This window comes from Pterocles gutturalis, unplaced genomic scaffold (genome assembly GCF_000699245.1).
Source record: "Pterocles gutturalis isolate BGI_N339 unplaced genomic scaffold, ASM69924v1 scaffold9385, whole genome shotgun sequence".
Taxonomy (NCBI): domain Eukaryota; kingdom Metazoa; phylum Chordata; class Aves; order Pterocliformes; family Pteroclidae; genus Pterocles; species Pterocles gutturalis.
The window spans coordinates 55,666-68,284 of NW_010143405.1; the positions used below are offsets into that span (position 1 = coordinate 55,666).

The 12,619-nt window shown below is 38.6% G+C and overlaps 1 protein-coding gene across 2 annotated transcripts in view; it reads left to right on the forward strand.

Moving 5' to 3' along the window:
* CTBP1 (C-terminal binding protein 1) overlaps positions 1-12,384 on the forward strand; it is a 39,514-nt gene extending 27,130 nt beyond the window's left edge. The window contains exons 5-8 of one of the 2 annotated variants that reach the window (XM_010084721.1): positions 893-1,023; positions 3,165-3,292; positions 5,618-5,735; positions 11,132-12,384. In XM_010084721.1, the coding sequence (XP_010083023.1) occupies positions 893-1,023; positions 3,165-3,292; positions 5,618-5,735; positions 11,132-11,318 (564 nt within the window). In that variant the 3' untranslated portion in view covers positions 11,319-12,384. The remainder of the gene's footprint in view (positions 1-892; positions 1,024-3,164; positions 3,293-5,617; positions 5,736-11,131) is intronic. The other variant, XM_010084722.1, reaches the window with a different exon arrangement.
* Positions 12,385-12,619: the final 235 nt, after the last annotated feature.

Here is a 12,619-nt window from a genome sequence, read left to right on the forward strand (position 1 = left end):
TTCCTGCTCTTCATATGCTTAGCTTCGTGCACAGAGGTGCTTCCGAGATCAGAAGCTGTGTTTGAGACATCTGGTAAAAGATGAAGTATTAGGGTGGCTGGAAGCAGGATGTAGTATATTTTTTTTTTTCCTGTACCATCTCACTTATTTAAGCGCTGCTTTGTTTTTCGTGTTGTGGATATATTATGGTCTAAATTCTTGTAGTTCTCCCCACACAGTGTCATCTACAATGCTAATCTGCACAATGCACAGCACAGCTTCTCTCCTGGGCACACAGCATTCTCAACCAAATTCATTTTCATGCCTTTTAATTGAATAATATACGAATTCTTTAGACCTTTATTTGGAAAGTCTCACAGGGAGGAGGAAGCTGAAGTAACAAAAATAAATAAAACATCAACCTACTGTGTTTTTGCAACTACAGGGAAAAGTGTTTGAAAATCCAAAAGCATTGATTTTTCTGAAAAATTCATGTAGGCCTTTATTTGTGTGAAAGTCAAAAACCACAAAATATGAATTTGTATAAGAATGTGCTGTAGTTTCTGTCTCATGCAATTTCACAGTGAAATAAAAAGGCATAAAATGATCTGTCACTTTCTTATGCACAGTTGTATCTTTTGATCATGTTACTGCACGATATCTGAAACGCTTCTGTTAAAAGACACTACTTACAAGAAACAAAAGGTTATTAAGTGCTGTGAAATAGCATTTTATGTTAGAAGCATCACATTTTGTGGTACTTTCCAATGGAAAGGGAAGACAACTGTTACGGGTTAAACCAGCTGAATAGCCTTTATTGTAATGGATGCTTCTTTTGAGTAAAAAAATAATGCCACAACGATTTTATTTCATTTATTTTTATTTCATCATTCTTGTTTTTAACTTTCCCTAGATGAGACAAGGGGCTTTCCTGGTCAACACAGCTCGAGGTGGGTTAGTAGACGAAAAAGCACTTGCACAGGCCCTGAAGGAAGGAAGGATACGAGGGGCAGCCTTAGATGTACATGAGTCAGAACCATTCAGGTGCTTTTCCTTTTCTTTTCTTTTTATTTTGTTCACTTTCTTATTTTTAAGTCTTAGTGCATGATACAATCAACAGCAACAAGTAAACTGAGTTTTCCCTTCATTTGGTAGATGAATACTCCTTAGTAAAGCAACATGAATCTGTGCAGCACTGGACTAATGCAAATGTAGATGGAGCTTGTGTGTGTGGTCCAAAGTGAAAAAAAAGTGATATCCAAGATTTAATTCCTCAAAAAAAAAAAAAAAAGTGTCCAATGAGTTTATTTAGCAGAAATAGCAGACTTGGGTTCAGATCCTGGGCATGGCTTGGTGTCGTGGCTTTGAGGGGAGCTTTCCTTTGTCATTGGTGCAACTCTGGAGGCAACTAGTGTTGATGTCTGAACAGACTCTTTCAGAAGGCAAAAAGTTGATTTGATGTGAGAAATAACTACTTTCTGACACTTTTCTGGAGGAAAAGACATGCTTTTGTCCAGTTCGCCTCTGCAGGAAAGCCATAAGTGTAACAGGTTGCAAAAAAAGATGAGGAAGGTGGTCAGAGTGCAGGTTTTGTTTTGGTTTACCCTTTTTCAGGGAAGCAGTAACTGTTGTCATTAGTAGAGCTGGCAGCACAAGCCTTAGTTTTTGAATGACGCTGAGAAGCCCAGCATTTTAGGCAGAAATGTAACGCTCCCCACAGTGGCATCAGCACTCGTAATCAGAAACCGAGCCTATTTTATGTCCTTGAGGCTTGGGCCTGACTTAGAATTGTGAGAATAGATGCTGCAACTTAGTGCTTGTATGTGACAAGCCCTTTTCCGTTGTTCAGTCTGGGCAGGGAGAAATGTTCACTTTAACTGGAACAATCCACATAAGTTCTGGAAGAGGAACAGCTTCGGGACTTCAGGACAGGTTTTTAAGACTGGAGAGACGACAGTCTCTCTTGTATCAGCTTGAGGGGGGAAGTAGAAGCTTAAAAAAATAGAATAGGATCCTTTTAGGTAGAATTTTTATATCTACTGAGGCACAATGCCACATCACAAATATTTAATTTTATTTATGCATACCCTGCATTCATTTGCTTCTAAATGTAGTCATTACAATGCAGTAGTGCTGTGCAAAGCCAGAGTCTAACAGCTCAGGGGACTTTCAGCTACATACATTCTTCCCAATTCAGATCTCAGATCTGCACAAGCAGACCGTTGCACCTCTAGGAAGCCCCATTTACTGCATAGAGATGCCATCTGCAGAGATTCAGTTGCAGGATTACAGCCACAATTTCCTTTGGCTTCAGTGCTGCATGTCTATCTGATCGCAGCATGCAACTCTTTATGCAAGAGTTTTGCCAGATATTCTGATGTGTATTGAACTACAGATGAAATATGTCATTTTATGAATTATGACAAACTCTGAAAGCACGCTTTTGTCTTAAAATATTTGTTTTCCTGTTGTTACAATTGGCTGTAAGATTATTAAAACTGGAAATAAATAGGAGGAACAAGTTTCCGTTATTTCCAGTTTCTTTACTCGGTATCTGTGATAGCACTTCTACACAGATTTATTGCTTTCCCTGAAAATCAATCTGTAAAGTAAATTTCCTTCTTTCTGTGGAGTTTCTATAAAGGAACAGGAAAGAAAAAATAGTTTAAAAAAGTTGAGGCTGCTGATGGACACACTTCTTACTTGGAAATAATTGTAAGATTTTTTTCTTTAAGTGACTAAATGTCACATTGACAGTGACTCTTGAGAAAACAGAGCTTTCTTGACTAGTGCAGTAAAAGTAAAAATGTGATGAAATGGACAGATGGAATGGCATCCTGAATTGATTTGGGTCTTGCTTTATGCATTTCTGCAGCAGAACTGGAGTAGCAGTGGCTGTAGTTACCAGTAAGTGCATTGGACAGAAGCTAATGTTAATGTTGCACCTATACTTAGGTTCTGCCCTTTGAGTCTATGTGAGGTGATTATTGCTTATTTGTACCATGAACAGTGTATTAAATTAACTGACAGAATTAAAAACAAACCCAGCAAGGAATAGAAGTGCAATTCTTTTTTGTTGTAGAAATTAATCTGTTTATCTGGATCACCCCCCTTCTCCCCTTCCTCCTTCCCCTCCCCCCTTCAATATTTTTGGTGATTTGATCTTGTTTTAAATCTTCATTTAGCTTTAGTCAGGGCCCCTTGAAGGATGCACCAAACCTGATCTGTACGCCACATGCAGCTTGGTATAGTGAACAAGCCTCAATTGAGATGCGGGAGGAAGCAGCACGAGAGATCCGAAGGGCGATCACAGGTACTAACTCACCTTGTTAGCTCCTTCACTGCATATTTCTTTTTAATAAAATTTTTCATTCTTCAGTCTTGAAAGATGCTGAAAAGAACCAGCCTTTAGGTTTTGTTTAACCACTTCTAATACAGAAACAAAGAAATACCCACTAAATCTGTTCTCAGAACTGGAGCAGATCATTTTGGAGGTCCATTGCAGTTACAGAGAAGGCAGGCACTGCGAAATAAGTACTTTGTCCTTATAACAGAAATGTACTTATATGTAAAAATTGTTACTTTCTTTTTTTGCTTGTCTACATTACCCATTTGGTGGGTTGGACTGCAAGTCATCCAGATATTGCTGCTATCTTTCATAGGTTTTCCTAGATGCCCCCTTATACTTGTCATGAGGAGAGAGGCCACTCTTGGTCGGGGAGTGTAGTGATAGAACGAGGGAAAGGGTTTTAAGCTGAGAGAGGGGAGATTTAGATTAGATATTAGGAAGAAATTCTTTACCATCAGGGTTGTAAGACAGTGGACCAGGCTGCCCAGAGAAGCTGTGGATGCCCCATCCCTGGAGGGGTTCAAGGCCAGGCTGGTTGAGGCTTTGAGCAACCTGGGCTAGTGGGAGGTGTCCCTGCCCATGGAGTTGGAGCTCAGTGATCTTGAAGGTCCCTTCCAACCCAAGCCATTTTATGATTCCGTGATTCTTTTCTCTTTGGTTCCTTTGTATTTTCTAAAGTACATCCAAATTGTCTTAGAGGACAGTCTGGAATTTCAGTGTCTTTGAGGCTGTAACATTCAGAGTTAAAGCATCTAGAGCTTCATGCTGTTCCTAGTAGTGCTCACATCTCAACAACTCATTGTCTGCATCAAAACAGAGTTTTCAGTATTCTGTTGGGAGAATACTGTATTTTAGATGTTCCTGTCTTTAAAGCATTGCTAAAGAACTCTGGCATTTTGAAGAGCAAAGTCTCTTTGTTATATAACTACCATGTAATTATAAACTGTTCACATAAGAGAAAACAGTTATGTCTTGAACATGCACTGCTAATGAGTAAAATGAGAAGAGTGAGCCATTTGGCATTGGTTTGAATCCCTTGTAGCCTAAATAAAAGGAAGGATTTTCATACTGGAAAATGATTCATTAAGCACTAATGTTCTCTTTTTAGTAGGACTTTGCTGTTTCCCCCCCGGCGATATAGACTGAATGCTCTGCAGACATGAAGGGCCATCTGTGTCACCTTGAGAGTAGTTCAGTGCCAGCACATTGCTCTGCCGTACAAAAAGCACTAGCAGTAGCCTGTCCTAGAGACGCTGGGCAACGTAGTTTCATTTATAGTCTGTGCAGAAAGAGGATTCTCCTCTAGATGGTGATTAAAGGTGCCTTTTAACTCCTGATCTGAATTGCCCTTTCCAGGATTATTTCTCTCTGTTTTAGAGGTAACCTGAAGAGTCCCTTGGCTGGAAATGGTCCCTGTGCTTATACTCCAGGAGAACTCTAATAGTACATTCATTAAGTTGTTGTGCAACTATTACCTGCTCCCAAATAGCTCTGGGAGCGATTGCGCAAACCAGCATACGATACCTGTTTGAGTGATGATTGATGTGCAAGTAAGCGTTGGTAGGCTAAGATCTGAAAACTGAATAAGAGTCAAATATGCAGAGCTAGGCTTATGTTAAATATTGTGCAATAGCCCAAACATATGTGCCTAGGAAGACAGACCGATATTTTCTTCAAGTTTGTGATTGTGCTATCAGCAATCTAAATAATTGATTTGTCTTGAAGCTGTCAGCACTTCAGTGTTTGCACATGGTTTGTAGTAAGATCAAACTGAGGCCAACAGTAGGGAGGTGAGAATGACATTCAATTGCAGTGAAACAAATGCAGGAAAGATACAGGAAGTGTGGGATAAAGCTGGGTATGTGAAAGCCACAGAGGAGAAAGGGTGTAGAGAGAGAAACTAATTGGAAAAAGGTTTACAATGAAGGAATGCATCTGACAATAGAGAAGTTAAGTTGTTCTGCTGTTCCAGAAAACAGCATTCTGCTGTATGAAATAAAAATAATGAGCAAAGATGAAATATTGAATATATTTTTGAACATCAAAACATTAGCAATATTACATAAGGAAGACTGCTGAAAACAGTAATGGAAGAAATGAGAAGGCAGGTGTGGCGAGTGAAAGGATAATTATGAAATAAGTTTAACATAAATAAATACTCTTTTGTAAGAGTAAACTAGTAGAACATGCCTACAGAGGCTAGCAAATACTTATAACTGTTTTTAACATAGATACATTGAGAGCATAAGGCACATAATTTTTTATTTCCTTTCCCTCCCTTCGTCCTAGGTCGTATTCCAGACAGTCTGAAAAACTGTGTTAACAAAGATCATTTGACCGCAGCTACACATTGGGCCAGCATGGATCCCGCAGTTGTTCATCCAGAGCTTAATGGTGCTGCATACAGGTAAGCCTGCTGCAGGTGTAAAAGAAATACCTTCCTAATTCAGAGGTAAGTATTCCAGAATAAATGAAAGACCTTCCTATTAATAAATGAAGCGGGTTTGGATTAGGCCCCAGCTATATTGTTTTCATAATTGTTGTGTTCAGGAGCATGATCTTGTTTTGCTAGTTGAAGTCAGTCACGAGGTGCATAAGTTAATTTCTTTTTCTTATCTTTTTTATGTGGTTAGTAATAACTGAACAATATACAGTTTTTTGTATATTCCAGTAAAACGATTCTGGTCATTGCAGTCAGTGCAGTGGAGGTTTGTGTGTACCTTTTGCTGAAGGTGGGGATAGAGCAGTAGGTTACAGAAAGACTTGCAGTAATAAACTCTTGTTACTTGGTTTTGTGGCTTCCAGACACACGAGAAAACAAATAAATCAGTAGTGAATGCAGTGGAATAGCCTGTGGTGATTATGAAAATATGTTTTAAATAGTGTTTTCTAAATTATATGTTTAATTTTTAAGCAAAAGCATTTGAGAGACTTGATCTATGTATTCTCAATCAACTGTAAGAACAGCTCTTAATAATTAATAGAAAGGGTCGATTCTTTTACATCTAATATGTACGTTCCTTAGTTACTTTGTTTGCTTGAGAGTCTTTCTCTGTTGTTTTATTCCCAGCAGCTGTTCTAGCAGCAGATTTTTCCTAGTAGCCAGTTTCACACAATTACTATTTGTGAAACACATGTGCAATTTTTTTATCTCCCAGTATGGTATTTACTCATAAGTAGGATGAAAGTGGCTGAGAAAGCTACAAACAACTGCTTCCCTCAATGCCTTGAGTGAAGGGACAGTGTGGTCTTCTCATTATTTTTTTTACCTCTTTATACTAATCTTTCTGCTGTCCTCCTTCATACATCTTCCTTACCTTTGTCTTTCTAGAGGAGAGCTACCCCATACTTTTAATATATAGGGGATTTTTTTGTATATGAGTTTCCCCGTATGAGAACCCAGCTGTACAGTCTCATCAGAAAGTGATGGACAGATGACACAGAGGAGCATCACCCCCCTCTGTCATACTCTTCTTACCAGTAGCAATAAGTGCACCAAAGGAAAAGAGTAACTTTGATTTGATCAACATGCGTAATATCTCACATCACGTCAGGATGTGTATTTTTGTAAAAAGTAGCCGTAGCCCTGAATATCTGAAGAAGGGTGGTTTTATTTGCTTAAATGGAAAGTTGAAGCACATGTGTTCTCTTCCACACAGTGTGTGGTTTCGTTGACTTCAGTTTGGAGTACTCAGGGTTAGCTGAACGCGGTTGAGGCGTAGAGGCAGGTGTTGCTGAGTGGGGGGTGAGAACTCCAACCCTGTCATGGCAGTTAGGAACAGGGTTGCGTGCCCAAATAAAATGCAGTTGTTTGCTCTCATTTTGGGGGTCACAAGTCCAGTAGAAGCAGGCTTCACGGCTAGAAATGGATTTTAACTTAGGAATGTTTTAGGAGTTAATGATTTACAAGATAAAGACCATATGTATTTAATTTAAGCGGGATAAGCACAGAACTGAATGCCTTTTTTTAGACATTGTTTCAATCCGTTTTTTCAATGAAGAAAATAATAAATAAATTCTGACTTCACAATTATTTGCAAATGCAAAACAAAACTCAGTTCGGGAATTTTGAGGAAGGAGTTAAGAGTAATAGAACAAATATTAAAAGCTGCTTTTTGGAGGGGTGATAGAATAGTGTTTGAATGTGGGCAAAGGCAGATATTATTTTGTGCAGTATAAAATATGTGGAACGTGAAGCTCAGGCTTTATGAAGAAATTGGTTTCAGTAGCAGTATTTCCTGATGCTTAATTCCTACCTGGATTAAGTACAGAATTTGAATTGATTGTTCAAAACAATTTTTTCTGTCTTCTCTTTGCAATCCAGGATTACATTCAACTAGCTGAGTTCTGGAGTCTGTCACAGGCAGTATGATGTTTCAGATGTGCTAATAACTGTATCATAGCCATGTAATTGCATTAGAAGATAAGAGCTGGGATAATAATTTATATGTTAAAAAATGCAAATAGCTCTTTCGGTGAACTAAAGCTAATGAGGCTATTTCATTCTGGATATACCATTTACTTGTATTTTGATGTAGGACAGAACTCTTAAATTATCAGATATTATCTCAAGCAGAGAACATCGAGCATTAATCAGCAGAGTATAATCTAGATTTTCTGAATATCAGCGTGGTCTGTGGAGAACAAAACCATTTACTATGTGAAATGCAAGATGCTCTGTCAACACAAAAGGTCAAGCAAACGGGACCTATCCCATGAGTAAAGATTAACAATATTCCTGGGAAGGAACTGTTTGTAATAGTCTTGGCGAAGCAGCATAATAAACCCTGCTTTTGTGTTATTACTGTGTATTTGTTACTGAGCTGCCTGTTAAATAACCCCTGCCATTTCCTCTGCCACAGAGCATGCAGGTTATGGGCAAAGTGAAATTTGGCAGCCAGTAAACCATGATTGTGCAATTTAGAGACATGTTGACATATCTCTCTGCCTTCTCACAGGTAGAAGATGAGAATATCTAGGTACTGAAGAGGTACTTGGACAAGAATAGTTAGATGTTGGTAACTGAGGAGTTGTTTCATGTGCAGATATTTCACTGGTGATTTTCAGACTCTGTAAGATAACAGCATGCACTTAAATTTTTCATCTCTTTTGGGACATGCTCAGTTTCTTGAACAGAGCTTAACATAGTGAGTTCAAGGTGCTTCTGTAGTTTAAAGAATACAGGAGATTAACATAGGAATTGGAGTTACCTTTCAGTTGTAATTAAGAGGGCTACTGTAATTTTCCTTATAAATTGAGACTGTATGGGGGAAGGGAAATGAAGAATATAAAGTAGTAGAGTAGGTGTAACGAATCTCTTGCTTCTGTTTTCACAAAAAATTAATTCAGTGGAAATTTTACCTCTTATTGCTACCAGGGGAGGAAGATCGGGAGTAACTTTATGAAGCACTGGAGGGAATGTATTTGCTGGTTAAGAATAGAAAAGCAATAAATAGCAACATAAGGGGAGGTTGAGTAGGATAGAAATGCCCACGTGTAGAGGCTGTTGAGTTCATACATCCTCCTTTCAGAGATACGATTTAAACACTGATGATTGAATTTAAAAGGGGCAAAAATTATGAAAAGGACATGGCAAAATAGGGTTAGGTTAGTTGTCAAGCAAAATACGGTTTCTGTAGAGAGGGGTATGCTGTCTGTATTTTGTCTACTACTACTGTGTAGCTTCAGGGCAAGAAAAACTATTGTAGAGCTTTTGGAGGTTACTGAAAGTCTGTGGGAAGCCTGTGTCTGAGGAGGGGGGATGGCAGGTAAAATCCCAGTTACTATAGCTTGGTGTCCAAGGGGAATATTTTTTATATACAGAAGGAATATTTGGAACCATGGAGAATTACAGATGTGTAGTTCAAAGGGCTTACAGTGCTCATAAGGTGACTGTTAATGCTCCTGATCCAGCACTGTCCGTTTTCACAAGCAGAGGCTCTGGCTTTTCTTCCAGAGGGAAACATAGTTGTAGAATTGGCTCTTCTTGATTCTCCCAGCTCTGGTGTGTTGATGCTGAAATAATTGCTGTGTTGGGCTTCTAAGTGGAAGTTTTTGTCATTTCAAGTTGTTTTTTTTACAAAGCACCTCAAGTAACAGATAAGCTGTTCTAGAATTTAATCTGAATAAATAAAACAATACCCAGTCTGACAGTTTCCATAGGAATTGAAGCAAATTTGATTAATAAGATTCAAATTGAGGTACTGAAACAAGCAACTAATTCCATTAGTAACTGCAAATTAATTCTAAGGATCCTCTCTGGAGAAGGAATTAGCATAGGAAGCCCTGTAAGTATGTGTCCAATTGGGAACAAAGTTCTCTGGCCTACGGGTGGTGGGATCTTTGACATACTGGTCATCCATCCCAGGTTACAGTCAGTGATCTGCAGGAACCTTTCCCAGTAGGACCAGGCCAGTGTGGATGTGCTTTCATCCAGCTTGTTTCATCCTCTGAGTTTTCCATAAGTTCTGCACTAATTTTCTGTCAGTTCGAGGGAACGTAGGATGAGCTACGCAAACATGCATTCTTTAGAAAAGATGCTGCTGAAATGGGGAGAAATTCCGTGATGCATTCAGCGTTGGAACTCTGATGAGGAGAAGATCAACAGCAGAACAATGTGACGTTTGAAAAAGCTCAACTAGACTACAATCGCCTTTTCTTCCATTTAATTCAAAGCAAGTACTCAGGTAGCAAATGCCCCAGTGAGTAAGCGGTAGGTTTGTGTGTTTAGGCTTTAAAGTGGGTAACGCTTTCGCAAGGATGCTTCTTGATGAGCAGAATAGAGCAGGATAGGAGGAGGGATGAGTGTGCAGCATTATGATGGGGGGAGCAAAGGGGCAGTGTACGTGGCCAGCCTGAGATAACTTGCAAATTGGGTACTTGGCTAAAAAGAAAACTTATTTTCATTAAAACTATTCATGTGTACCCATTGTTTATGTACAGCACTGTGAAATACCAGTGTTCGTCTGAACTTAGGGACTGGAACAGTACATTTACAAAATTTTTTTAAGCCTGATAATATCGGAGTCGTCATAAAATCAAGCTGAGTCAGAGGGTGACTTTTTGTTGGAATTTGTAAAATATTTAGGCCTCAGTATTCATCCAGGAGGGGTAACAAATCTTTAAAACCATCCATAGGATTTTGGTTTTGCATCTCTGTTTCTTGCACTCTCCTTAAAGCACTTTCCCTGTGTAAGCAGTACTGGTTCTCTTTCGAACAAGTACAGTGGCAAGTTTGATGCTGAAAAAGTTACTTGGGTGTAATAGGCTTGAATTTGTCATCTGAAGAGTGTGTGGGTATGCTCCATCTTCTGGGGGCTATCAGAAAGGTATGACTGCAAGATTAGCTTAAAGACATGTTTTTTCAAACCACAACAATGACATTTTAAAATTTCTACATGAGAATGAAAGAGAAAAAAAAAAAATCCACAAAGGTCAACTTGAGGAAAAGTCCTGGAGGACAGAGAGGTGTTGCACAGACGTAGCCTGAGTTACTTCTTGTTGAGGTGTACTTTGAGAGGAGCAATACTTCCAGGTTGTTTCAGTTGCTGTGCTGTCAGTCATGCTATTAAATCTGATAGCTGAAGAAACAATCTAGCAAAACTTTATTTCTCATTTGTGTAAAATACAGTATCTTTTGTTTTACTTAGCAGCATCGCATATGGTGACTCATCCGGAGCTTAACCAACTTTCTGATGGGTTTGAAAACAAAAGAAGCATCTCTGTAGCTCTAGAAGGAGGCAAGGTGGACTTCATGTCAGTCATCTCTTGGTTTTAATGGATGCTCTTGTTCTATTCTCTCAGCAGGTATCCCCCAGGCGTTGTAAGCGTGGCTTCAACTGGCATACCTGCAGCAGTAGAAGGAATAGTCCCCAACCCCATGTCTTTATCACACGGCCTCCCTGCTGTAGCCCACCCGCCCCATGCTCCTTCCCCCGGCCAAACTGTCAAACCAGAAGCTGATAGAGACCACCCAAGCGACCAATTGTAGCCTACGAAAACAGCATTCCCATCATCGGCGATTTCAACTTCAGCGTGTGGAAAACAAACAAACAAAACCCTGGATTTTGATTTAAGGCAAAACCATGAACTTACAGGAGGAGACGATTATTGTTTTAGAAACTGGTCCAATATACAGTATAAAAGGAAAAGGTGGGAGACAAAAAGAAGATTTGGAAAGATTTTTTTCCTCCGTATAAATTGTAGTTTGTCCCTGTCCAGTGGACTGATTCACTGTTTCTGTGTCCTATGGGTTCTTTGTTAAGCAAAAGAAGTTAGTAGTTAATTATATCATGAATGTACTTGTCTGTGTACAGTTTTTAGAACATTAAAAAGGGTTTGTTTGCTTAGCTGTCAACAAGGAAAAACATAAGGGAGGCATTCAACAAACCAATTTTGAGATTAACAATCCTTTCTTTTATATTTTAAAACATGCCCAAAAGTGAGGCAGTTGGCAAACTTCTCAGGACAATGAATTTTTCCCATTTTTCTTTCTACGCCACACAGTGCATTGTTTTTTCTACCTGCTTGTCTTATTTTTTAGAATAATTTAGTAAACAAAAGAAAAACAGTTTCTCCTAATTTTGGCATGAATTCCCTTATTTCAAAATGAAGACAACCTTGCAAAGAGATTTTGAGGAAAAATAAAGGTTTTGTATAAACGAGCATTGTGCTTTTTGTCACCAGTTAAAGTATATATTATTGGTGGTATGCGAAAAAGGCACTAGACTACTGAAAAGTAGCAGCATTTCATTGCCTACATTGATTCCTTCCTGGTAATGTAGTAGGCTAGCAATATTTTTTGGTTAAAATCATGTTTGTGACTGTAACCATTTGTATGAATTATTTTAAAGAAATAAAAATCCCAGACAAATGTCATACGTGTAAAAATTTTTCTTTCTAGTAACTGTTTATTCAACTTTTATTAGGTTTCTTAGCTGTAATTTTTAAACAGACGCTGTCAAGTATTTCATTTCTAGCTTTACTTTGCTCTCTGTTGTTTGTAATACTGTCTTGGAAGCTTGAAAAATAAAAAAAAAAAAATTCTTTCCATACCATTTTTCCCTTTACATTTCGTAAATGTTGATCTTTTTTCCTGTGTTTCTAATGGAGTTTGAAATTAAGATGGATTTTGATTTGTACACCGGCATCATCAGCTGCAATATGGTAACAGCATTTATGCCACCACTGTGGACAGAGCAGAGGAGGTACAACAGCAACACAACAATAATAATAATAAATGTCTTTTGCCGAAGTCCAACATGAGAAGTGTCCATTGTTTTATTTGCTTTT